At 39.1% G+C, this 25,928-nt stretch overlaps 1 protein-coding gene across 2 annotated transcripts in view; it reads right to left on the bottom strand.

Annotated features, from left to right (window-relative positions):
• Nucleotides 1-1,562: 1,562 nt before the first annotated feature.
• MAP3K2 (mitogen-activated protein kinase kinase kinase 2) overlaps nt 1,563-25,928 on the bottom strand; it is a 39,268-nt gene continuing 14,902 nt past the window's right edge. For both annotated transcript variants that reach the window (XM_079974284.1, XM_079974285.1), the window contains exons 8-17: nt 25,565-25,695; nt 24,636-24,715; nt 24,454-24,521; nt 23,638-23,730; nt 21,451-21,657; nt 18,791-18,939; nt 17,533-17,664; nt 17,209-17,338; nt 15,818-15,995; nt 1,563-14,225 (exon numbers count right to left, since the gene is read on the bottom strand). In XM_079974284.1, coding sequence (XP_079830410.1) covers nt 14,000-14,225; nt 15,818-15,995; nt 17,209-17,338; nt 17,533-17,664; nt 18,791-18,939; nt 21,451-21,657; nt 23,638-23,730; nt 24,454-24,521; nt 24,636-24,715; nt 25,565-25,695 — 1,394 coding nt within the window. In that variant the 3' untranslated portion in view covers nt 1,563-13,999. The remainder of the gene's footprint in view (nt 14,226-15,817; nt 15,996-17,208; nt 17,339-17,532; nt 17,665-18,790; nt 18,940-21,450; nt 21,658-23,637; nt 23,731-24,453; nt 24,522-24,635; nt 24,716-25,564; nt 25,696-25,928) is intronic.

Genomic DNA, 25,928 nt, shown 5'->3' with positions numbered 1-25,928 from the left:
CATCAAACCTAAATCCGGCCTTGGATAGTCCACTTGGATCAGGTACCTGCCACGTGTGTATGGCTCTCATAAAGAAAGGGCCCAGGAAGGAATTAAGTGCAGGGACAATTAGCCGAAAACAAAACAAACAAACAAAAAAACACACCAAATGTGAGTTGTTAAATTCAGGCATGCAGGCACTGAGTGCATGAGCCTTGCTGGATCTAGTGCAGCATCCTGCTCTCACAATAGCTGCCTGGATGCCTTTGGGAAGTCCGCCAACGGGACCTGAGTAAAACAACCCTCTCCCCCCCCCCCCCCGTTCGATTCCCAGCAACTGGCATACAGAGGTTCAACATAAGCCTTCACTTCCATGAGTTTGTCCAATCCACCTTTAAATCCATCCAAGTTGGTGAACTTGGGTTTCATACCATCTTTTCCACCTAACAGTTCTCAGTTGAGGCGGCTTACATAGTTTAGCTGCAAGACTTCAAAGCAATGTAATCACATGTGTGAAGATGCATGTTCAGACCCTATGTAAGCTGCATGGGGGCTGGAGTGTGTGTCCACATTTATAGGCCTGTGCATGTTAATAATATACGGTGGTGCCATTGGCCTGAGCTATTTGACTATGGGTAATAAGTCTAAAACATTGGTTTTATTTGTATAAACATTTGTCTGCTTTGGATTGTTTAAAATGTTTTGCCCTGCGTAAGAAGTACACAAAGCATAATAGATGTTCTGCATCATTGTTATATTCTTCATGTTTCTGTAAGTAAACTTAAGACAAGGAGGATGATTTATTGATGGTGGCACCCTCCATTTGAAATGCCCTCTCCTGGGTGGCTCAAAAGGTTGAGACAGTAACCAGCTTTAAACAACTGTTACCAAGACATGCTTACCCAAGCTTTCGCTCATTTCTAATTCTTAAACTTTTTCTTTCTTGTGTACTACTCAAGTTATAACTATGATATAGTTCTACAGTACTCAGTTTTGGCTTCTAAAAATTTATTTGATGATCTTGTATTTTTATATGATTTTATATTCACCTTTCCCCTACCCCCTTAATTATATTTCATGTAAATGTATATATTTCTTTTTATATTGAGAGGTATACCAATTTTACCAATCAATAATCAGTTAGGTGGCTGTTTTAGTACTATGAACACTGGGGTGGGAAAAGCAATATAGAAATTATATATGAATACCCAACACTACCTGCAAGTTGTATAGTGCTGCATAGTAGATACAATAATGAAGCTGCAGTGCTAAACACATTAAGGAGTAAGCCCCAGAGGACACAGAGTGGTTTACTTCTAGGTAAAGCATGCACTGGATTTCACCAACCTACTCTACAGTGTTGTAATAATTATTGAGGTGCTGTACATGAAACCCTGTCAGTACATTAAGGATAATTTCCAGCTATGTCATAGCTCAACTGAAATCTGAAATCAACTGAAACTGAAACTGAATTGTCCATTAAATTCCACTGGGTCTACTCCAAGCATGACTTGTTGGGTATCACTCCAAAGCATTATGTAAATGCCAAGTATTAATGCACTTAGAAAAGACAAAAAACAAAGTGGAAATAAATATTTGTTTTATTAACACTTAGAAGTGCCATTCTCTATAGTCATTCCATAAGCTCATAAGGTTACATCCAGTAAACCTTTGCACCATAACCTTTCCAGAATTAACTTTGAAGGAAAAAAAAACAACCTCCAATCTTTCATTGTATTAATTCTTGCAGGTCCTCATGCACAATCATCCTACACGAAGATGTGTACCACCAATATACAAATTTCATAAAACAGAAGTAATTTGGTCAAACACAGAATATAAACATGGCTTCTTTTTATAAACGATAAAAAACCCAAATAAAATAAAAGCCATTTACCAGCAAAAAAATGACAGGTAAATACATAGTTGTTGTTTTAAAAAAATCAAAATGCTTTTATACATTTTGTACAAGCACACTTTTGAGACTATGACAAGGTCAAAATGTGCATGAACAATGGAACATACCACACCATACCAGGCTATTAGTAGGCTCTTTAAAAAAAGAAAGAGAGAATACCGCTTTTCCTAACTGTTGGTTTTTTATATCCACCAGTGTGCTATTCACCCAACATGAGAATTTTTTGTTGGCAAGTCTTAAGAATCATACAAATAATCTTTCAAGCCATGAACTAGGCTGGCAAATTGGTATTCTGCTAGTACCTTCAACATGCTTTATTTTTTCCCAGTACCAGAAAATAAGGAAAGCTTTAAGATCAAGAGGGAAACATTACATTCAATGTAACAAAAAAGAACAGGCAATAAAAACATCTGACTTTTCTAAGATTGGTTTTGTGTCTCAATTTTCTCAAGCAGCTCTAAATTGAAAGATTGCCTTCAGCTTTTCAGAACAGTATTATTATTATTCTCTGTATCACAGAAACATTTTTAGCTCTTAAAAAAGAGAGAGAGAAAAACCTTACAAGACAAACCATACCATTATCCAGCCAGAGTGTTTTAATATACAATTCATGTCTAATTTTGGAAATACAAATACATTTTGAATGGTTAAAAACAAAAAATAAAATATTTTCTGAACATCAGCCAGCTGAAAATATATCTATCTAGTAAATTATCTCTCAAAGCTTTTATATATTCATCTAACTAAATGCAGTACCTTTAAAAAACAATTTTTTAAAAAACATGTAGAAATGAAACTGGAATAGGTCTGTGGGAAACAGGACAGACAGTACATAGAAGGCATTTTTATGTACCCTATATTTGGAAAGTTCTTAGACACATTTACCACAATCCAAACTCCGCAGAGGATCTGACACATATTTGAAGCTCTATTAAGCAGTGGCTTCCCTGTTCCTGTTCACGCCATGCTTCTGAGAAGCTGGGTGTGTGCACTCTGCACATCAGTGAAAAAGCATTTGGAATCTGGCTAGCATTCCAGCCAAATAATGGGCAAGGATTCAGAAATGCACTAGCTACAAAACAGAACCAAGTTACCGGTAACTGTTACATTGAACTCATGATGTTAGATGGTGGTCAACTTGACCGTATTTGACTGGTCAACTGGCAGGAGCCCCAAATAGCATGGAGTGAACTGGGAAGCCCCTATTCACACAGAGTTCAGTATCTGTGTCAAAGCTCTGCAGGTACAACCAAGTTGATGGATTTGGACTATTGTGGGGGAACTAGTAAGCAAAGCTAATGTCCTGAGTTCCTCAACCAAGGTAAAGCCAGAAGTGGACACGCATTTATACGGAATCTAAAAATCCTCATTCAAAACAGTAGTACATTGCACACATACATAATCCGCATACACTCCATAACAGTTGGTCAGAGTATTAAAACAGTGTACAAATTAAACAATTTCAAAAAATGTGCAAAAGAGTCAACATTGATAGAAAAAAACACCGTTGTGTACATACGTTACAAACTGTGCCCAGCATTCAAACAGAGAGTAAAAACATTTACAGAGAAACCAAGGGATTAAATAGAGAATTTGACAGCTGCATAAAAAAATGTACATTAGATCCAAAGGGTAGATATACATCATCATTATTATTATCGTCATTATTATTATCTTTTTTAAAAGCAAAAGTCTGCTTTAACCAACATCTCTTCCCCATAACTTACAGTGACATTTTCTTAAGAAAATGGTGCAAGGTACAGATGGCAGGCTGAGCACGTTTGGGTTGCAATTAATCAAGTTTCCACTTTTGGACAAACATTACCAAGCTTTAAAATTGTGATACTAACAAATAGCAAGCCACGTGAAATTTAGACAGATTACATACCCTGTTCCAAAAAGAAAGCACAAACCTTTTATTTTAGGTCATGATTATGTGCCCATGGTGTGTGTGGGTGTGTGTGTGGTGGTATTCAATACTGGGACAATCCTTTTAAAAAACAGAGTTTGTGAGTAGTTCAACCTCTGATATTAAACTAGTCTGTGAATTTGTTCAGTGTCTGACAGCCTAGGAGGGGTCTCAGGAGGGAGACATCCTTTACCAACAGGGTTTGAATGCATTACAGTCAAATAGCCAGAGAGAATTTCAGTAACCTTTTGTAGTTATTCCTTTCTTATTAAGGAGAGAGGTCAAATCCATTAAAAAATATGTATATTAAAATAACCCTTCTTCCTATACAAGACCCCTTTCACCTGACTCCAACTACTTCCAATAGCATTAGTTTTGTCAAGTACTCTTATTTTAGAAATGCAGAAAAAGTTGGCATACGCAAGATAAATAAAATGCTTTTGATGCTAAGTTTCTCAGTAACCAGCAGTTTAGAAATCTTAAGTCCTGCTCACTTGGATGCATGTCTGACTTACACCGAACCAAGATAGCCAAGGGAGAAGTTTTGTTCTGAATTATTTGGAATAAAATGGACTACTTCTCCCGTAAACTCTGCAATGTTCTGGTTTGCTATGGCACAAGAAATACTTTGGCCTATTATACTGACCTAAAGACTCACCTCGTTGCCTTCAGCTGCAAACTTTGAAGCCACAGAAATACAACTTTTGGTGGTTTAGACCAGGGGTGGTGGAAGGGGAGTACAGAAGTACTTAAATGAAAGGTGAAGGTATATATATATATCATCTATCCAAAACTCCAGTGCTAATATGTGGTGATCATAGTTTAAACAAAGGGCAAATTTTGTCATGAAATACATATTTCATTTGAAGTATTTATGAAATCTCCATAAAATTCACTCTACAAAATTAACAAACTGGTGATACTTTATTATGCTGCACGATCTGGTGTCAAGTTTCATCAGATCAGCCAACCATGGCTTTGATCCAGAGAACTACAAGTAGTTTTCCACCACAGAGCAAGAATTATCTGCTCCCTTTTCTGTGCCGCAGTGCTCAGCGGCCCCCCAAACACCAACTCTGGTTTTGGGGGGCAGGGTTATTGAGAATAGTTCAGGATATGATCTTCCCCTGCTTGATGCAGATTGAAATTTTTTTTGTTTGCTTAAGCAAGGCACCTTTGGATCCCACATCCGTTGCCCTGGCAATCACTGCATGATGCTATGTGTGCCAAGCCACATTTATAGCATAGGCAAGCTGTACTACATGCAAGCCTCGATACCATCTTGTACTTACACCCAGCAACATTTAAGGATATAATCAAAAGCCTTATCATAAGAATGAACTTTTCAAGTTTCCAAGCCCTACTTTCAGATCTAGCGTGTAGACCTCACAAATCTGACATGAAAATGGCTGGAGGTAGTGTCTTGGGAAATGTGCTGCTCCCTGTGGAGGTTTTTGCATCCGTAGCTGCCATCCACATGTTCTGCGAAGCAGAGCAATGTTAAAGAATCGCTGACATTTCAAGAGCACAATTTGACAAAGAATCTGGGTCCAGCTCCAATTTCAGCCTGCGATTTCACAATCACTTTTATTTTTCTTTAGCAAGCTGGCCTCTTGTGAAGCAGAGGACTTCTTTATCCTTGAGAATGAGGACACAAGAACAATTCCTAGATTCATTCCATCAAAGCCAAACTGTGTCCTAATTTTACTGCTTAAGTTTCAATCAATTCTTCTAGCATTGCAGTGAGCGACCAAACTTCCATGGACAGAGGGGGTTTTTGCACGGCAGTCTTTACATATGAACTCGTTGCTGTATTTAAAGTTTGTATTTGAGGTAGTCACAATGTTGCCGTTTCTTTCTGTAATTGTAATCTCCAGAATAGAGTGGTTATGCCCACATGAATAATCATGACTGACAGATATTCTTCCGCACTGAAGCAGCCTACCATAACTGATGCACCATACCCACCGATGTTGTCCATCTTTTGTACGCATTCTAGATTCCATTTCTTCTGCTTTAATTGTACAATTTAACTGTACAATTGCAAAGCACAGCACACAAAAGACTAGTCAGGCTTGAGGCTTGTCAAACCATTCTGTCACATGATGCAGGTCCACATTATCAAGCTTCTTCCTAGAAGTTCCCATATCAATCTTCAGGACACAGTGTGAAGGTCAGTGTGGTCACTGCCTTGTGAATGCTGCACCATTTCAGGCGTAACTTTTTCTTGTGACAGATTCCTCTAAGTTTTCATGAGTATTTGCTCTATACTTCACCTAAAGGTCAATTCTGGTCAGTTCAATGGATAGCATAAGAATGTTTTTCCATTAAGAGATTAAGCCAGGGATGGGTTGATGGAGTGCCTCCACCATCTACAAAGTAGAATCTAACACATTTAGCATTATTAAATTTGTGCTGAGAAGAAATGAAATATGTTGCACTGCAACGTAAAAGCCAATTCCAGTTTCCAACACATTATGCATAAACACACATTTCTTTTTTAAGTAGAAACATTTCTTCCAATGGCTTTCATTTCTGAAAGTTTCAGATGAATTTATGTAAGTGTGTAATAGAGTATTTTCCATATCAAATGATCTTTCTCCTAGCTCCTGCATAAAGTCGGATTTTGGATCAGTTGTTATATACACCTCCACCTTTCATTTAAAACATGTAAGATTTTCCCTGAGGTATGTATCACTTTTCAAATTTTGCTGCTGTACTAGTATCTCCTTGCTACGTCAACAGGGATAAGTCTTTACATCAACACTGAACACGAGTCAGGCAATGCCCAATAAAGCACTCACTAGCCCCTGCAGTTAGTTATCAGAACCTGCACATTTTGCTGTCCCCCCCACAAGGACTGATGTACCTTGCAAACCCAGGAGTGAGCCCTTGAAATTCCACAGAGGCTACTAAGCATAACTCTTACATCACACAGTTTCATTGGCACCCTTAAAAATATTTCTGCTCACACAGCCTCTTGGGTTGCACATGGAAGTTGTTACGTCCAGCAAAGCTTAAAAATTGGACAACAATTAACAGTCTCTAAGCTAGATAAATATCACTTTGGGCTGTGTACAGGGGTAGAAAAGCTTTGGTTTGCAGTGATTTGCAAATGCACACATGCCAATAATACATAAAAGGAACCAACCAGCAATTAAGTACTGGTATGCTGGTGGTAGTACCTTTGCTAACTTCAATACCACCACAAGGACTTACATTCAAACAAATAAAGTCTGTCCCCAGCCCGCATAGGCGTGATATATTCCAAAGATCACATATTTTAAAAAAGGAAAAAAAGGAACTATATTGTGAATGCTGACCAGCTCTCTTAAATACCTGCAGTAGTCATCAGACACTGCTGCAGAGATGATTGAAAGGATTGCTAGTGCAACTGACTCACTGATGCAGCATTAAATCTGGACAATGGCAGGAACAAGGTTTGTCTCATTTATATATATATTTCTAGTTATATATATCAATAGAAAGAAAATGTGTTCCTTGAAACGGCATCTGATTTGTCTGTACAAAAGCAATACTGTCACATGCTTTAAGCCAAGGGTTGGGAACCTGTGATCTTCCAGAGGTCCTATCATCCCCTAACCAGTGGCCATGCTGACTGGGATTTAACACCTTCCTTCATAATAAGTACCATCATAGACTTTATAGGGCAGCTGTTAGCAGCTCACTGAACTACTGGACATTAGGGCAGCTGCAGCATTAACCATGCATTCTGGAACAGAGTGCAACAGTCAAAGCCTGGGTTTTTTAAAAAATCAAGAACAATGTGGTGGTAGAACTTCCTACTTCCCACTTAGCTTAAGAATAAAGGACACTGTCAAACCAAATTAAGTGCTATTGATTTCCAGTGGCGAGAGTTAAGTGTTTGTTCAACAAGCTTAACACTGGCTGTATTCTGAGTATTTGTATAGAACTTGGCTGGCGGAGGTGGTGGAAACTAGGTAGTTAAATCTGAAATTTCTGCAGACGAACAAGTAACTTGTAACAACTGGGAATTTGCCATTTTCTACATTTCAAAGACTGATCTTGCTGGTCCTGCATCACTTGTCCACTATTGTAATTAATATACAAACAAACAAAATTAAGGCATACAGATAAAGGCACTCTGCTTGATTTTTGTTGTTTGTATAACTAAATAGTTTTCGTTTCACTCAGTGGGGTGTGCATCTGAAAAATGAGTGCAACAAACTACAAAAAATAAAATGCTTTAGAAATGTAAGGACTAAAGCTTAAAGCTTATGCTGCAGATTCAAATTGCTTCCAACAGACTGTACATGATTTTGGTGAAACTTCATTTTTCTTTTAACTTCAACAAATCATGTTAGGGTTGTTTCCTGATTTTCAAAAACTTATTTTAGGTATCAAAAATCTATAGACAATGGCTGGATTCCATTTTAATGTTTTGTTCATTGAATTCTTCTCCAAAAGATGACAACTTTCAAGATATACCAAATTCAAGAAGTTATGACACTAATGCATTATTGCATTACGCTCATTTCTGACTGGCTAAAATGTGCCATCTAAATTCTGCTAAAAACAGTGACAAAATCCAACTAGCATGGCTGACAATTGTTGTTGCCAGATCTGCAACTTATGCTTGGAGAGATGAATCTTTAGTTTGCTGTGACGGTTCTTTTACCAGCTTTTTGATGTTTCTAGTTTCACCCTAGAATGATCATTTGATCACAGTCCCCAGACCAATTTCTCATAATTGTCCTTAAGAAACATGGAGAATATTCATGATTTAAAATTTCTCCGCAAATAGCCTATACATGATAGCAGTTGTATGCAAGGTTATTGGCTTCATGGCCTCATTCTCCCTGCATCTTTGGAATTCTAGGAACACAAGAATTTTAGAATACACACCTAGAAAGGGGGGATTTAATGAACTGACAATGTCACTAGGATTCATTATGCACCCCAGTGCATGGGGGAGGGTATATGCAACTTATTGAGAGATCAGTGCTTTTCTTCTAAATAAAAGTGTACACTTCTTGTAGATGTTGTTAAAAGGCTCTAAGTGGTTTTGTCAGTTAGACAGCAACCCACAAAGTAATCATGTAAACACTCTGCTGTCCCATTTGGCAAAGTCTTAATTGTAAACAAAATGGTAACTTTTGGGCTCCTTAACATCAGAGCTGCTGCCATTCACTAAAATTCCTCACTGCATTTTTTGGTTTGGTGACCTCAGTGACCAATTCATGTGAGGCAAAGGGCTTATATCCAAAACTTGCACTACATTAAGTGCAAAATTGCTCAGGATTAAGAATCAGACACCTTTGATCCACTCCCCATGCTGCTTAGGGGGCAAATCACAAGTGTTTTTAATAATAACTAGCAACAATGTTAAAGAACCACTGGGACTCCTATATAAGCATGTGTTTGTGATAGTATTTATGTCATCTAAATGGTATTAAAGACAGTAGTTCAGATTTCTGAAATCTCCAGAGATACTTATCTCTCTGCAGCGCTTTTACATTGCCATTGTCAAGACAAAATGCAGTACGGGGGGGGGGGGCACAGAAAGCAGGCACCTTATTCTGCTAGGTTCCCCCAAACCCTTGTCTAGCCACAATAAGGAAATGGACCTGCAGCTGAGAGAAATAAGCTGTGCACCGCAAGCTGGTGGGTTAATATAGAATCTGAATGCTGCCAAGCTTTAAATAGTTCCTTTTAAAACAATTCAAGAAGAGTTTAAAATTCATATGCTGCAATTCATACATTCTTTTTGAAGTCCATTCTCATACTTTTTGGTAACAGAAGTAACTTTGTTAAAATAGCGCAAACTTTTGAACTGCATGCTTCAGCACAGGTATTCAGAGACCAAAATAAACAGAGATGCAATTTGAACCCTCTAGCCCTCTGTCAAGGCTCTGGTTCTTTAGAACAAAGGAAATGGGAGGATGAAACAACATACTACTTCAGATCATAAAGTGGCTTTAAAACTGACTTTGGGTTACTGTAAGCTGCTCTGTTTAGGAACAAAAAAGGGTGGGAAAATATGTAGATAGTAAGCAATATAACCAAAACCCATAAGGCTCCCCCCCCCCCCATCTAGTAAGATTTAGGTTGCAAAGAACTCTAGAAAAGCAGAACTCATATCTGTGTAGCCTGCTAGCAGCATCTACTTGCTTTGTCCTAGAGAACTGCACCCAGCTAAATAACCAAAAAGCCTGACTACAAAGCAAATTCTGTTTGGATTTTATTTGAACTCTGAATGCCTGAAGCTCTGAAACGACTCTAAACATTTGCATATTCCCCCTAAATGACCGGTAAGATGTATTGTCCTACTTGCTCTATATTGTACCTACACAACTAATACTCTAATAACATTGTTACCCTTCACATAATCAATGAGTACTATCATACCTGTACACTATAAAGTAATGTTAACATTTTTAGGCCCCTTTTAACTGCTCAAAATTTAGTTTCAGAGATTCACATTCTCCCTTCAGGTTCCACAAGCGAGTAGTGTGTAATAAGAAGCCAAAAAAAGCTGACTTTATTTCCTTCCTCAAGGACCTCTCCTAAGATTATACTGCTACCCACCCTGAACAGTGGGGACGAAAAGAAAACTGAAACCATCACTACTCCTCCTCTGCCTCAGACACTAAAACAGCAACTATGGTATAGGTGGCTGAGCTAAAGATAAACAGGTTAAGGCAGATCCAGACTCCTAAAAGCAAGCCTCAATTCTAGATTTTAGCACATTTTTCCATCCTCACATTTTAAGATTAAGTCTTGGTAACTTTCCTAGGTGCTTTTTTAAAAAAGTTCACTCTTCCATCCTCGCCTCAATCATGGCATATCTGAGACTTCTAAAGGCAAGAGGTGATACGACAAATCCCAAATGATTAGCAATCCAATAATAAAAAGCACCAAGAGACACTGTTCTTGACACAGCTAAACAGCAAGGGTAGGCAGCCAGTGACTTTAGCACCAAATTTATATTCTGCAGCTCAAAACAGATATTCAAAGAATCATGTTAAACTGTGTACACTACTGAATGGCATCCAAGCTAGAAACTTCTGTCAGCTGTTAAAAACTAGGAGATACGATAGCCATTTTCAATTATCTAAAGGGCTGTCACATGAAGATGGAGCAAGTTTGTTTTCTCTGCTCCAGAGGCTACAAGTTACAAGAAACAAGATTCTGACTAAACATCAGGAAAACTTTCTGACAGTAAGAGCTGTTCAACAGTGGAACAGACTTCCATAAGAGGCGGTGGACTCTTTCCTTGGAGGTTTTTAAGCCGAGATTGGATGGCGACCTGTCATGTATGATCTAGTTGAGATTCCTGCATTGCAGAGGGTTGGGCTAGATGATCCTTGGAATCCCTTCCAACGCTACAATTCTATGACCACTCAGCATAAAATCAGGTGAGATTTTGATGAAAATGGGAGGGGGCAAATCCAATGGCCCAGTCCTATGCGTATTTACTCAAAAGTAACTATCGTCTTGTTTAATGGTGCTTATTTTCCAGTGAGTGTGCTCAGGATTGCAACCCTAGTTACTGTTTTCTGTAGAGGGGAAGGTTCATTAAACATGCTCCTCAAATCACTGCACTGGAGGAAGATTTTCAGTTCAACAAGTCTTTAGCTGGTGCAGCAACACTTTATAAGAGGTCACTTACAGGCTGCAATGATTGTCTGCTAGATATTAAACAATTCTAAACAGTGACAACGGAGTAGAACAAGGAAGTTTGACAAATATGCTCAACATAGTTTGGTACACTTTGGAAACTGGGGAGTCAATACTTCCATCTTAGCCTCATCCCACATTCCATTAATGGACCAAACAATGCACATTTGTATATGTTTACTGGATTTGCATGTTTTACACAATTTGCATAGTTACAGTTTTATGGGAGTTTAGAAATCTGAACCTTAGGGATCTTCCTACGAGGGATGGAAAAAGAGTGTATAAGAAAAATGAGCACACGTCTGTAGGAGAAGACAACAGACAGTGGGCCACAGATAGGGATCAATACCTATGGTATAGAAGGAAAGTCAATCACTGGAATCACACCCAGACTATTATACTTCTTTCTTTCTTTTTTGGTAGCAAAAATTGTCCATTTCTTTTTTATTCACAATTAAAAGGATTTGCTTCTTTAAGAACTAAAGAAATTATTATTCTTAGAAGTCTACTCAGTATTATAGTTTCTACATTAGGTACTATATTTCATAGAAAACTGCAAGAGTCTCTTAGTGTGACCTAGAGTAAATTTTGTTCAATCAACTTTCAATTCCCAAACTTTGAGTGCTCTCATAGTGCTCTGCATCCTTTAACCATAGCTAAAGGATCAGATATTATCTCTAAGCCTCTTGTGCCCCTGCTCCCAACTGCAAATTTCCCTTGTTGGCTTTAACCACTTACAGCTGTAAACAGGAGTTAGGGCTTGCAACTCTTATTTCTAACCTGTGGCTAAAGTATTGGGAGCGTTATATACATGCATGCAACATATCACATGCATAGCATTACACTGTTCCAGATCTGATTGATGTTGAGACTTATGACATTTTTTTAGCTTATTAATGGAAGATAGTGTCACCGACTATGCACTGTCCATGTAATATCTGCACACCTGCAGTATGTTTGGCTTGCCAAGGATGCTTTTATACAGGCTGCGCTGAATTTCCCTAGGAAATGTTTAATAGCAGCATTAAGAAACATCACCTCTGGAAAACAGACACTGTGGCACCGGAAACTAGAATTATTTCCTTTCAGGAAGTTTTCCCAATTTCTTGAAGGGACAGAAAGTATTAAAGCATTCTAAAGGGGTTTCTTTTCAAGACTATATTCAGATGTCCAAATATTAATGTACATATTTGGGATAATAATGTCAAATCTGAAATTATTTTAATTACTAACAGTCAGATAAGGTATAAAATGTACTTTAGAAAAAGGACAGTAAAAATGGTACCTCATTCTTTGTGCCTCCATCAGGGTCAGCGTGCCGGAACTTAATTATATTGTTGCGATGCACATGGAAACCTCCATATCTATTTCTACTCAGCTTGCTTTCTCTTTTTGCTTAAAAAGAGGAGGGATCATCTATACTCCATATAAAAAACCTGGAAAGCCAAATTCTGCAGGCTCACCATGATGCAAATTCTGCAAATACTATTTGATTATTAAATCAAATGTACTTAAGACAAAGACTTCTGTTCAGCATCAACATAAATGGTAACGGCTTAATTTTGACACTGATACCTATTCAAGTACTTTAAAATTTCATCGTAAGCATGATAATAAAGGAAGGAAGGAAGACTGGGTCTCATTAAGTATTTTATGCAACAGACAGACCAGTTGGGACAGCATGAATGATGCAGAACAGAAAATTATCAAGAGAGAAACTACCCTTCACCCTGGCCACCAGAGGCCCCGTCCAGCACAACTCATTGCGGTTCTTAGCAGATTAAGTAAACTCACTTGTGGCACGGTATGTGAAGCCTGTTCTTCAACTGTAAAGGTTTATGGATCTACAGTAATCTGTTTATCTACGATTCCTGGTCTAGAACATTCACACATCAGAACTACTTGACTCAAAAGACTCTTGAACTACTTCAGCTAGGAAACCCTCCTGTATATTCTTTTAAAATTATAAATATACATTTGGTTGCAGGCGATGCACTAGTCAGATTTCTTTTCCAGAATACACCTTGGTTGGCAGTTTGAGTTTGCAGCTTTTAAACCTGTTTCCAATACTGTGGATGAGCCTCATGTCAAAGCTGAAACACAACCAAAACCTCCCAGGGCATCTATCTACATATTACAAAGAACAATTGGACACATTTTCCTTTTCTATATCTGCTAACAACATGTATATTTTTCCTGCATCCTGAGTTAATCAGTAGTGCTAGGAAAAAAAACCTTAACACACAATTCCTGGCAGTCCCAATAACTTGCCTTTCCCCCCTTAAATAAGGAATGAATATGTACTAAAGTGCTTTATGCGAACCACATCAGTACATTACCAAAACAAAAAGATCTTAAGTCCTAAATGGGGAACGAAATCTGCAGTGTAAATATGCAGAGATTATTAACAATCTATATGAAATAAAGAATCAAGAGAAACAACTTCTCCCTTGTCTTTTCTCAACCTTGTGTAAAAAAAAGTGCAGTCAGAAAATAAATGCAGTAGGTGACAGCTGGGTTGAAGGAGGCCATCAGTGATAATGTGCAAACGTGTGTCTTAGCAGTTCATCTGCGGATGGTCGCAATTTGGCCTCAATAAATATTCGCTTCAGAAAATCCCGACCGTGGTCCGAGACATGAGGTGGCAGCTGGGGATTGGTTGGCTGTGTGGCAATTTTAAAGATGGCAGCCATTGCTTCAAACTCTGCCCAAGGTGGTTTCTCCGTAAGCATTTCTACCACGGTACAGCCTACACTCCTGTAACAGTCAAGAATGAAAAGCAAGTTAAAGTCACATAAATAAATAAGTATCTCTACTATCTGCAGGAGTAAGCAGACAGGGATATCTAAAGAGCACAACTTACATTCAGTTCAAAAGACTGCATTTCTTTCACATGTTGGAGTAGTGTGTATTATGCCAATAATCAGAACATAATAATTCTGTTGCTATATCTAATGGTCAATCTATCAATAACTTAATTACCCAACAGCACCACAAAGGGTTTGTACACTTGTAGGCACATTTACCTAAAAACCATAGGCCAGCAAAAGTGTTTTGTGTTACAATTAAATCTCTAAAATGGTGGGAGACTGAAATTGTACTGAAGAAAATTAGAATACGAAGTATGGAGCTACATTAATTCAATATTTAAAGTTGCCCCTCAATTTTAGAACTGGCCGTTGTCAGACTGAGCCAGACAACTCTCCCAACTGTCACTCACGGGGACTTGAGGAGAGAACCACATTGCCCTTGTCGAGAAAAAGGGCATACAGCATTTTCAAAACAAACAACTGCATTTTTTTATGTGGAAAGGTTTTCGATGCTTATTGTTGTAATAATCTTATGCAAACACTTTGTGAGATACTTCTGAAAAGTGACATAAAATACCTTGAAAAGCAAGGAAATAGCTGCAATCACTGCAAGAAAAGAACTTACAAATCTTCTTACAAAGAAAACTCACACACAGCAGTCTCTGAAGCTAGAATAATCTATTAGAAGCACATAGTTAATTCTCCTTTCAGAAACATAATCCAAACTAAATGCAAGTGATGCCAACAATGGTATGGGCCATGGGATGGTGACTTGAGATAAGGCCTTCTCAGTAGTTGCATCCTGGGACTCCCTTTCTGTAGAATGCATTTGTTTATCACACTGATGACACTTGGCTGTAAATTGAAGACACTTTTGCTTGCCCAAGCTTTTAAGACATGAACATTGTCTGGCGATTCAGCAGTTCTTTATTACTGCTTATGTTTTTCTATATTATAGAGAATTTCAAATGTTTTAATCATTGTAACTATTATCATGTTGTATAAGTGCCTGGGCTCCTGCCGGACAAAGGGCAGGATGATGATAATAATATTAATAAACGATAATAATAAAATGTCAGAGTGAAGAGTTAAAACTAAGCTTTCTCCATGATATGCTAGTTTTTTTAAAAAATAAATAAATCTGGAATACATTTGTTTGTAGGGAAGACTATTATCTGTGACCCCACCTGTAACATGAAGTAGTCTAGACCCAAGCCATACCAGAGAATCAGTTCAAAAAATGGGAGCTTGTGAGCTGTATCAAAGAGGCAATGGATCATCTCAGGCTCCTCCAGAGATCATTTTCTCACATGTATTACCTGAATTCTTTCACAGATCTGTACACAACTGACCAGTCATATTGCCCTGCTTACTAATGCCATATCATTATGCCACTTCTTCATAACTTTCTAATCCAGATTTGTGAACAGTGTGTCCTAAGTAGATGAAAATACACAAACACACACTTGTGTGTCAAGCATACCATTTAATGTTAAGACCCCTGTACATCTGATTTTCATTGGAACAGCATAGACATACCAGATATCTGCTTTCCTCCCATACCCTTCTCCACTAATGACTTCTGGACTCATCCAGTATGGCGTTCCTGTGGCAGACTTCATACCTGTACCAGACAAGCAAATTGTTTGAAGCCGCTTGCTGGCACCAAAATCGCCCAGCTTAACATTCCCTGCAGAGTCTCTGAGAATATTTGCACCTGCAAAACACAGAGAGATAAAGTTTGGTGTATATTTGGTAGCAAGCTAACTCTACAGAAGACTTATAGTAGTCCCATGGGGCTAGCTGAATCTTACATGACATTACATGTACATCTGCTCAACGTAGAATTCAATATTTGATTCAGTGGCCCTTGCATACAAGTCAATACATTTGTGTACACAGATCAATTCCAGGGTGTCTTGGCACTTCAACCACATGAGTAGGCCAAGGTAGAGGAGACAGGATGAGGAAGTAGAAATAAAATTACTATCGTTTTCCTTGAAAACTGATAGATGTGTCAAGAGGTGTGTGAGCCTGGGGCATTTGCCATGATGTTTTCCCTGGGCTTTGGAACTGTATATGGCTGTTTTGAGAATTTGGTGCAGTGTCCATGTCAGGACTATGAGCCAGACTCAAACTGCAACTAAGCCATGTACTCCCTCATTGGTGATTTTAGGCAAGCTGCTATTCTTTCAGCAATATGGGGATAATACTGGCATACGAGGAACATTTTACACATTAGCACAGTAGTATATGTGAAGCTCTTTAGGCACCGAGAAAAGCACTGTGTAAATGCTAAATATTGCCAACATTTGTGGTTGAAATTCCAAATACAGTGGTACCTCGGGTTACAAACGCTTTGGGTTACAAATGTTTTGGGTTACAAACTCTGCTACCCGGAAGTAGTTGCTCCAGGTTGCAAACTTTGCCCCAGGATGAGAACAGAAATCGAGGAATGGTGGCACGGCAGCAGCAGGAGGCCCCATTAGCAAAAGCGCGCCTCAGGTTAAAAACGGTCCTCCAGAACGAATTAAGTTCATAACCCGAGGTATCACTGTACCAGAAAAGCATTCACAATGAATAAATGGAAAAGATTCACCTATTGGTACCATGATAGAGTTGTTTAATGTTCTGACTGCTTTGGATATGTTTTGAGAATTTTTTGACAAATCAATATGAATGAGAATGTCTGTTAGAATTTTCTAGCAGTCTTACTTGAAATGATGTCTTAACTTGAAACGTTGTAAACTACCAACAGATATATTTATATTTTAATTGCAAGAAGAACCTTGAATAAAACATCGTCTTGTTTTCATCATAAAGATTTGGCTCATCGCTGGCATTTAGTTAATAGTTGTTATTTTTTTCTAACCACATTACTTGTCTACAATTTGGTAAGTGCACACCTTCAACAATTCTCCCATTCTTACCTTTAATATCTCTATGTACAATCATGTTACTGTGCAAATAATGAACTCCTTCCAAAATCTGCCGGGTATATTTCCGAGTCACATTCTCCGTGAGTGCGCCGTATGCCTTCAACTGATCTTTAATTGAGCCCTAAAGACAAAGGAAGAATAAGAATACTGTAGCACCTGTTTTAAGAGTAGAATCACTTTTGCATGAAAAATGGCTGCATCTAAAAATGTTTCACAAGTTTGTAGAAGCAATCCTCTAAGGACCCTTCCCCTATCTGGCCTTAACTCTAACTAGCCCACATTAAATTACTATCTGTATCCAGATCTCTGGCTTACCCCAGGCATATATTCCATAAATATAGAGAGTGTCCTTTCAGGAGGGTCCCTCAAGCAGCCATAATACTGAACAATTCTCTCATGTAGAAGGTTTTTCAGAAGCTGAATCTCACATTCAAGTGCATTTACCTCCTGGAACGCAAGAGCACAGGATTAGCCTTAACAGAATCTGACAAGCAGGTTTGATTCAAACAACAATAAACACATCATTTAACTTGCACTTGGAACCGAAGACTTCCAAAGGCCACATTGGGGCTCATCCTTTAGCTCACTAGTAGAAAGCCTTGAACTTGGGGAATTAGCAAATCCACCATCCCCAACTATTAAATAAGAATGGCTAAATTGGATAGTACTTATTATTTTATCTAGTACACCACATAAAATTACCATTTTCTTATATAAAGACTGGACTTTTTCGAGTCCCTTTGAAATGAACTTGAGCAATTTAAGAGTTCTTATTCTGTTATTTTCACCGCACAGTGGCCTGGGTTTCAACCTCTTCTTAATGTCCACATGGCAAAGTTACCTTGTAGCAGCAAAAATAAAACTACAGGAAATTTTCAGAATATTATTGACTGATGACTGATTGCATTCATAGCCTACCTTTTTTCTACATGGAGCTCAAGGTGGATTGTACATGGTTTCCCCCCTCCTCATTCAATCCCCACAACAAAGACAGTGACTGGTCCAAGGTCACATTCAGTGAGCTTCATGACTGAGTGGTGATTCGAACCCTAGTCTCCCAGGTCCCACTCCAGCACTCTAACTACTACGCCTCACTGGCTCTGGAAGTAGTTGGGTAACAGATACATGAGGCAGCTCTCCATATATGAAGCTACCTGGACACTGCATTCCTGGTCCTGTTCTGCCTCCTCCAAGGAATGTGCAGAGGGAGGCAACATAGAAACAGGCCTTTGCAGTGGTGGCTGCCCATTTGTGGAATACTCTCCCCAGGGAAGTAAGCCTGGTGCAATCATTGTTTGCTTATAGGTGTCAGGCTAAAGCGTTTGCGCTCAAACATCAGGTAAGAGAATTAGTTTTTTTAAAAACTTTTAATGCTCATCCTGTTAATGAGGTAAGTAAGATTTGTCCTACTATTACACATATTACTGAATGAGCATGTTCAGGTTTTTATTTTTATTTTTTATACTGAGTTTTAATGTATTTTATGCTGTAAGTTGCTTTGGGACACTCCTCTGTGTGAAAAGTGGTTAACAACAACAACAACCAATTAACCAACCATAACCAGTACTCTTACCTTGCTGGTCTCCGGGCTGTCAGGATCAAACTGAACTTGCTTAACAGCTAGCTCACGTCCTGTATCTGCATCATAGCATAGATAAACTCTGCCAAATGCACCCTGCCCCAGGAGTTTACCTAGTCTCCAGTTAGTTGGAGCTCTTGGGGCTGAAAACAGAATATAAAAAAATCAATTTCTATTACTCAAAGAAAAAGGATCAGAAGAATGTTTCAGCAAGGATTCATACATACACACATTGCATTTTGCAACGTAAGTATTTAAAGAGAACCTTTAAGACAACAATCTGTAGTAATGATCAAGAATGCAAGCCACAAACTACTCTTGCATTCCTCACTTTAATGCAACTAAAGTAACTTAAAATAAAAAGTGGCATTTTATCTGGCAGAAAAATCATTAAGCTATTAATATTATTTATTAAAAGTAAATGTGCATCAATAAATATCCCCTGAGTAGTTTGCAACATAGCATGTTGTAAAAATGCTAAACATTTTCCATCTGTCAAAAACTCAAAGAAAATGCTCATTAAGCACAGCTGTGTGACTAATAGGCAGGCTGCTGATGTCTCTTGAAAACTTATCCACGCATCTAAGGATAGAACATTAGTTAATAGTTAAGTAACTATTTAGTTTCAGTCTGTACCAGATGCCTTTTCAGTCCAAAGTATCTCACACAAAAGATTACTTTGGACTGAGGAGGCACCTAGTACAGACTGAAACTAAATAGTTGCTTATGATAGCAATGTACTCAGGGCAACAAACCATTACAGTTGCTCGGTCACATACAACTTAGTAACTTTACCCTGTCAGGTGTGAGGAAAGTTTTTTTGTTAAATATGACACAGTTTTTTGTGAGGGACAATGTATTGAAACATTTCCTCCTAATGTCCCAGGTTTGCCCATGGTGTATCTCTTTAGAATTACCAATTTCCCCACAATAGTGCTAGAAGCTAGTAATGCAAGATACCTGTGTGTATTTGACTTTTAGTTCTTCCAAACAAATAGGCACATGCAATACATAGGCCCTCTGCAGGCATTCAGTAGAAATGCAGAAAGGGACAAGCAGGAATACACAGGCTGAGCTCCATTGTCTCAGTGTCACTGTGCATGTCGGGCACAAACTCCAGCTGATGCGTCATCAGGGTGAGTCTGAAGGGGGCTGCTTTACATGTGGGTTTTCCAGCAAGGGGACAGTCCTGGGGGCTCTACCCATGAGCACCACTGACTGCTGCTTCACAAGAGCCAGGAGGCTTATATGAAAGTCATTCTTGTCCTACTTTTCTGTAGGTGTAAACTGCTAACATTCAAATAGCAGCACAGGAACTCACTGGGACAAAGAGACTCAAGTAATTGAAAAGAAAAATAGGAACGCAGGTAGTCCAGTAGAGACTGGGGAAAGTACATGCAAACTTTAAAATAATGGCAAAAGAAATTATTTGAGACATCATCAGACAAGCAAAAAAAATGAAGATCCGAAAAGGTGCCTTGTTCAGATCGATGAAAATGTTGCCATGGCTGGTCTTAGTACAGGGTGGATGGAGTGACCACTCCAGGCACCATAGGCCATTCTCCTGAAGCATTTCCAAATGAGAACAAGAGGGCCATGTATTCAAGCCAAGCGGGTTCAACCCACAGACAATGTCAAGAACTGACACCTTGGGGACGTTAATAACCAGTGAATATAGGGATAGAAAAGGGACGTGGGTGGCGCTGTGGGTTAAACCACAGAGCCTAGGACTTGTCAATCAGAAGGTCGGCGGTTCAAATCCCTGCGACGGGGTGAGCCAACCTAGCAGTTCGAAAGCACATCAAAGTGCAAGTAGATAAATAGGTACCGCTCCGACAGGAAGGTAAACAGCGTTTCCGTGTGCTGCTCTGGTTCGCCAGAAGCGGCTTAGTCATGCTGGCCACATGACCCGGAAGCTGTACGCTGGCTCCCTCGGCCAATAAAGTGAGATGAGCGTTGTAACACCAGAGTTGGCCACAACTGAACCTAATGGTCAGGGGTCCCTTTACCTTTACCTATAGGGATAGAGAACTGAATAAGCTAAGCTTGGGCTCACCCCAAATCAGATATCACCACCTCTAGGAGAGTATCCTCTATGTGATGGCACAAAATTGTGTTCAGTCCAGCACTTCTATGGGGTAGAAAATCTGTCAAGCATTTGGGGTACCGTATTCATTTCCACGTACACTGGCTGTTATTAGCATGGAGGAACCATACTGGATTGAGTCTTATGCTGAAACGAAGTGTTGGCCCAGATGCCAGAAGATCATGACAGTGACTGCCATCAATGGATTTTACTGATGATTTAGAAAAAGGAAATTTACAAAATAAGTTCCAGAGGTTTTTGTTTTTCAAGCTTCGGTGTTAATAGGTTTTAATAACAAATTTACAAAAAAAGGGACCCATTTGACCCCAAAGATTCCAAAATATTACACTGTCAGGTGACTATTACTTTTCAGTCATGTCCAGCAACTGGGAATGGAAAAAGAAATCTGTTTTGTATTGCGCTATATATATTTTGGTATGGGGTTGTTTGTTGTTTTGCTAGTCTGATTGTTCTCTCAAAAACAATTCCTTTTGCAATCATTTTAAAGTTACCTTATTTTTACTGGACTTGTCTGTCACATGGCATTATATGCAGCTTTTTTCCTTACAGCGGCTAGGCGGACTGATATCCATGACTGTCAAAGTAGGATTGTCTATGTCACTTCCTCTTCTTCGCATCCGCCCATCTTCATATTCTGGAGTGAAAACACTGCTCCCACTGCTTGTACTCAATGAGTGATCAGTTGGGCTGAAGCTAACTGGGGATCGTAAGCTGTTTCCTTGGGTTCTCCTAGCTCGTGGAAAAGTTTTACGGCCTGCAGAAATGAACAAAGAAACCTACAATACAGGACCATGAAACATTATTTCCATTTGTACATTCCATTGGAAGCAAAGGACAGTAACTGAATGCTGGATAGACTAGAGCCACGCTTTTCTACCTCAATGGCAATCACAAATGAACAGAGCATGCTACCTTTAGATTAAAAAAGAAATAAAGAAAAGTGCATAGGATGAATGAGGAATAAGGAAATACCTTCTAAAGGAAACAGATCTAGCACCATCTCTTGGAAGATTGTACACATTCAGCAGACTCGGATCCAACTCTTAACACAACTTTTTCTGTGTGGAAGGAGGAACTTAACTTGGGGAAAGGCCACAGCTCAGTGGCAGGCAGTCCCAGATTCAATCTCTGATGGCATGTACAGGAAAATGTCTCCTATCTAAAACCCTGGTGATTCCCTGCCTGTCAGTAGGCAAGTGTTTCTCAGCCAGTGGGTTCCAACCTGCAAGTGGGGCACAAGGCTTGTACAAGTTGGCCAAGGGCGTTATAAGTAAGCCCAAAATAAGTACTGCTTATAATTCTTCATTGGTAGGATGAATACCTCTTACAACTTTTATTATAATGCTGTGTTGAAACTTGTAACTGAACATGGTAAAGAGTAAATTTTGCATTACAGCATTTGCAAACCGTCTTCTGGTGGCTCAAAAGTGTTATGGAAATTTTTGCCTGGATACCTCAAGTAATGGCTATAAAACTGGCAAACTTGTAGTTAAAATGCATGAGGACCTAAGGTCCTAAATTCATGTGATAATAAATCAATGGGCACCATACCAAGTCAATTTTGACGTGGGTTGCCGTCTCAAAAAAGACTGGCAACCACTGGGGTAAACATCCCTTCACTAGATGGACCAAAGGTCTGATTTGGGATAAGACAGCGCCCTATGCTCCTCTGTGACAACGAGGAAATAGATCTCTCCTCATGAGACACTCCTGCCAGATGAAGGTAGTTTCCACACATTCCTTCCCCTTGCAGCCCCCTGATAAGCTGTTCCGAAGGGTTGAGGGCCATTCCGGAATAGAACTTGGGGTGGTGCTGGGGGCTGCAGTGGAAAATTTGCAAATACTGCCTTCCCCTCTCTCCCTTCTTTCCTCCAGGGCAAGACTCCGCAGGATCTCAGCCCTTTCTGCAAAGAGAGAACTTCTTTTGTGGAAAGGCAACTATTGCTTTAAAAATATAGTACAGTGCAGTAAAATATAGTACACTGTTACCTTTATTAAAACTGGGAGTAATTGTAATGAGATTCAGATACGATAATGGCCGTGGGTAACAAGAAACAACGGAAAATTTCCCATAGTTATTTAAACAGCAGAATCCACAATTAAGTCATCGGCAAGAAACATGACTCAGCTGCCTCTGTGTAATATTTGTATTTGTTATGCTGGAAGCCAATGGAAGTTAATTTGGAAATAAATTCCACCTAATTCAAAGGGGTTTACTAACACGCACATAATATGAAAGTGGCCAAGTTGTAGAGCATCTGCTTTATATGCAGAAGGACATCATGTTCAATCCCTGGCATCTTCACGCAAGGCTGAGAGAGAGCTTAGTTTGAAACCCTGGAGAACAGTGCACAGTCAGGGTAGACAACACTGAGATAGCTGCACCAAGGGTTTGACTTAGTACAAGGCAGCTTCCTATGTTCCTAAAGCAGCAATCCTACATTTAGGTTCCTTTTTCTTTCAAACAGTGATTTCTGCCTCTAGGCCATCCAGAAAACTCATGAAAATTAATTATGTTCCTAAATCCATCACACATTGTTATGGTTGCATACAACAGATCAAGAATTAAGGAACATTTCAAACTTGGAAAGGAGACCAGCCAAGAAATACCTTTTTGTATTGCAGAGCACACACAACTGAAGATTAAAATCGCCTCCCTTCTGGATAGGAAAGTGCATTATGGTTTTGTGGGGGGAAAGCTTTTATGAAAGTGTTAAGGGGCCCACAAACTTACCATCATTGTAGTCTTGATGGTGGTATGAAATATGATACCTTCGAGGGTAAGTTCCACCTTTGCCAAACTTCTCAAATATAGGAAGATCATAATCTAAAGGGAAAAAACAATTAAGTTCCTGTTCTCAATTAGGCTATTTTGGGTTTGGATGAAAAAGTTAAGTGAGTTAGTCAAATTATCAACCAAAATAATCAAGGGGACAGAGTAATTCCCCTGTAAGGAAAGGCTGCATTATTTGGAGCTTTTTGGTTTAGAGAAAAGACGAGTAGGAGGTGACACAACAGAAGTTTGTAAAGTTATGCATGGCATAGAGAAAATGGACAGAACAAAGTTTTTCTCCTGCTATCATAGCACAAGGACACCCAACAAAGCTGAATGTTGAAAGATCAAGGACAGATAAAAGAAAGTACTTCTTTACACAGCACATAGTTAACCTATGGAACTCACTCCCACAGGATGACCACCAACTTGGATGGTTTTAAAAGAGGTTTAGACAAATTCATAGAAGTTAAGGCTATTAATAGTTATTAGCCGTGATAGCTATGCTCTGCCTCACTGATTTTTTGCGGCTTATAAGTGCATGCTTCATCTCCACTGATATACTGATTTACTAGCGTTTCAAAAAATAGTAAACATTTTTGTATGAACATACGGTTGTTTCTACTTTTCATACTTTTGACATTGTTACAACAGCCTCAAAGACAAATAAAACGTTATTAGGTTAAACTTTATGCATACATCCAGACACACAATGAAGTTACAGTAGAAGATCTTGTAAGGATAGCATCGGAAACTGTACACATTTGTTTTACCTACCAGAAAACTCTTGGTGATTATCTGGGTAGCTCTGGGCTCTTGGCATCCGGGACTTTGGGTAGTTGTCCCTATAAGTAGAAACACTGAACTATTACATCCTTGTGTAAAGCACTACCTGAATTCTGTTACCTCGTTGTTTTAAAGATCACAGCAGAAAGAAGTGCAGATTATGTTGTTCTTACCCATCTAAAGGGCTGTCAAGCGAAGGGCAGCTTCCTGAGCCAGAATTTTCAGGACTGCTCAGTGATAACGGATCCAGCATCTGGAAACAAAAGTACAAGAAAGTTTGAAGAACTATCACTACAAGGGTGTAACATACATAGGCAACATGCAACAAGCTAGGGAAACACAGACTACGGTTGTCCAGGCTCCTAACATTCTGGATTGCTTACTGTAACACATTATACATAGTGCTACCTTTGAAGATGTCTCAGAAACTTCTGTTAGTAACCAAGTAGCTCCATGATGAGCTAAGTAGACACTAGCCAAGCACAAATTTGGATACTAGGAACACCTTAATCCAGTGTTTAAGGAGATACACTGGCTACCAGTTCATTTCTGGGCATAATTAAGCGTTGGTGTTAGAGATGAGCACATTTTCTCAAGCTCACCTCAGATTTATTGGTAAATTATCAGAGATCTTCAGGGGATGGGAATGAGAAAAATCTTATTCCATTTTTCTGAATAAATCTGGTAATTCAGAAAAATGTCCCTGTGTAAATATTCACCAACCCACATCGCTCCCTGAAACCCTCCCAAAAAACATATCCCCCCATTCACTTACCTTGCAAGCAGTACCAATAGCAGAATCAGGGGCATGAAGGAAGAAAAGGAGGGAGGTTTTTCCTTCCCTTTCTGCCACTTGCAACACTGCTTAGCTAAGCCTGAAGGATCATAGCATACATAATTGTACCAAGAGTTGCCTTTGGGAGAGCTGCATCTCCCCTGGCCTTTACACCATGGTCCACTGTTAGCCATTAGGTCAGGATAACAAAGAAGGTAACAAATGATCTTAAACAGCAAAACCTTAATGCAGTAGCTCCTTTTAAAGGAAATGCAGAAGCCCCTTAATGCAGTAGCCCCTAAAGGGAAAATGAAAGAAAACACTCACCTGATCCATGCTTTCTGGAATGAACTCGCCCTCACTGTTTATACTGGTGAATGAGCCATTCCGGGCCACCTGGTGCAGCTCATCTGGAATGTATCCTGGAGGGGGAGAGCTTCTGTCGCGACTATAATAACCTGTTGATTTTTTAAAATATGTCAGTAAATTATAAAAATCCTTTTACCAGCAAGAATCATCTACTTTTATGATTTTAGTATCAAAGCATGTGACATTTATTTGAACACCCACAGATGCTGCAAGGCACACAAAAGAAATAAGGTTTGACTATCTCTTGGTGGGAAGATAAATTCTAAGGGATGGGGTTCAATGCCACACTTAAGTGATTGTTCTGCCAGCACAAGTATTTCGG

The sequence above is a fragment of the Podarcis cretensis genome (assembly GCF_951804945.1).
Source record: "Podarcis cretensis genome assembly, chromosome: 1".
In the NCBI taxonomy this organism is placed as follows: Eukaryota; Metazoa; Chordata; class Lepidosauria; order Squamata; family Lacertidae; genus Podarcis; species Podarcis cretensis.
The sequence above is the reverse complement of the archived record's forward strand: the minus strand, read 5'-3'. Positions and strand labels throughout refer to the sequence as shown.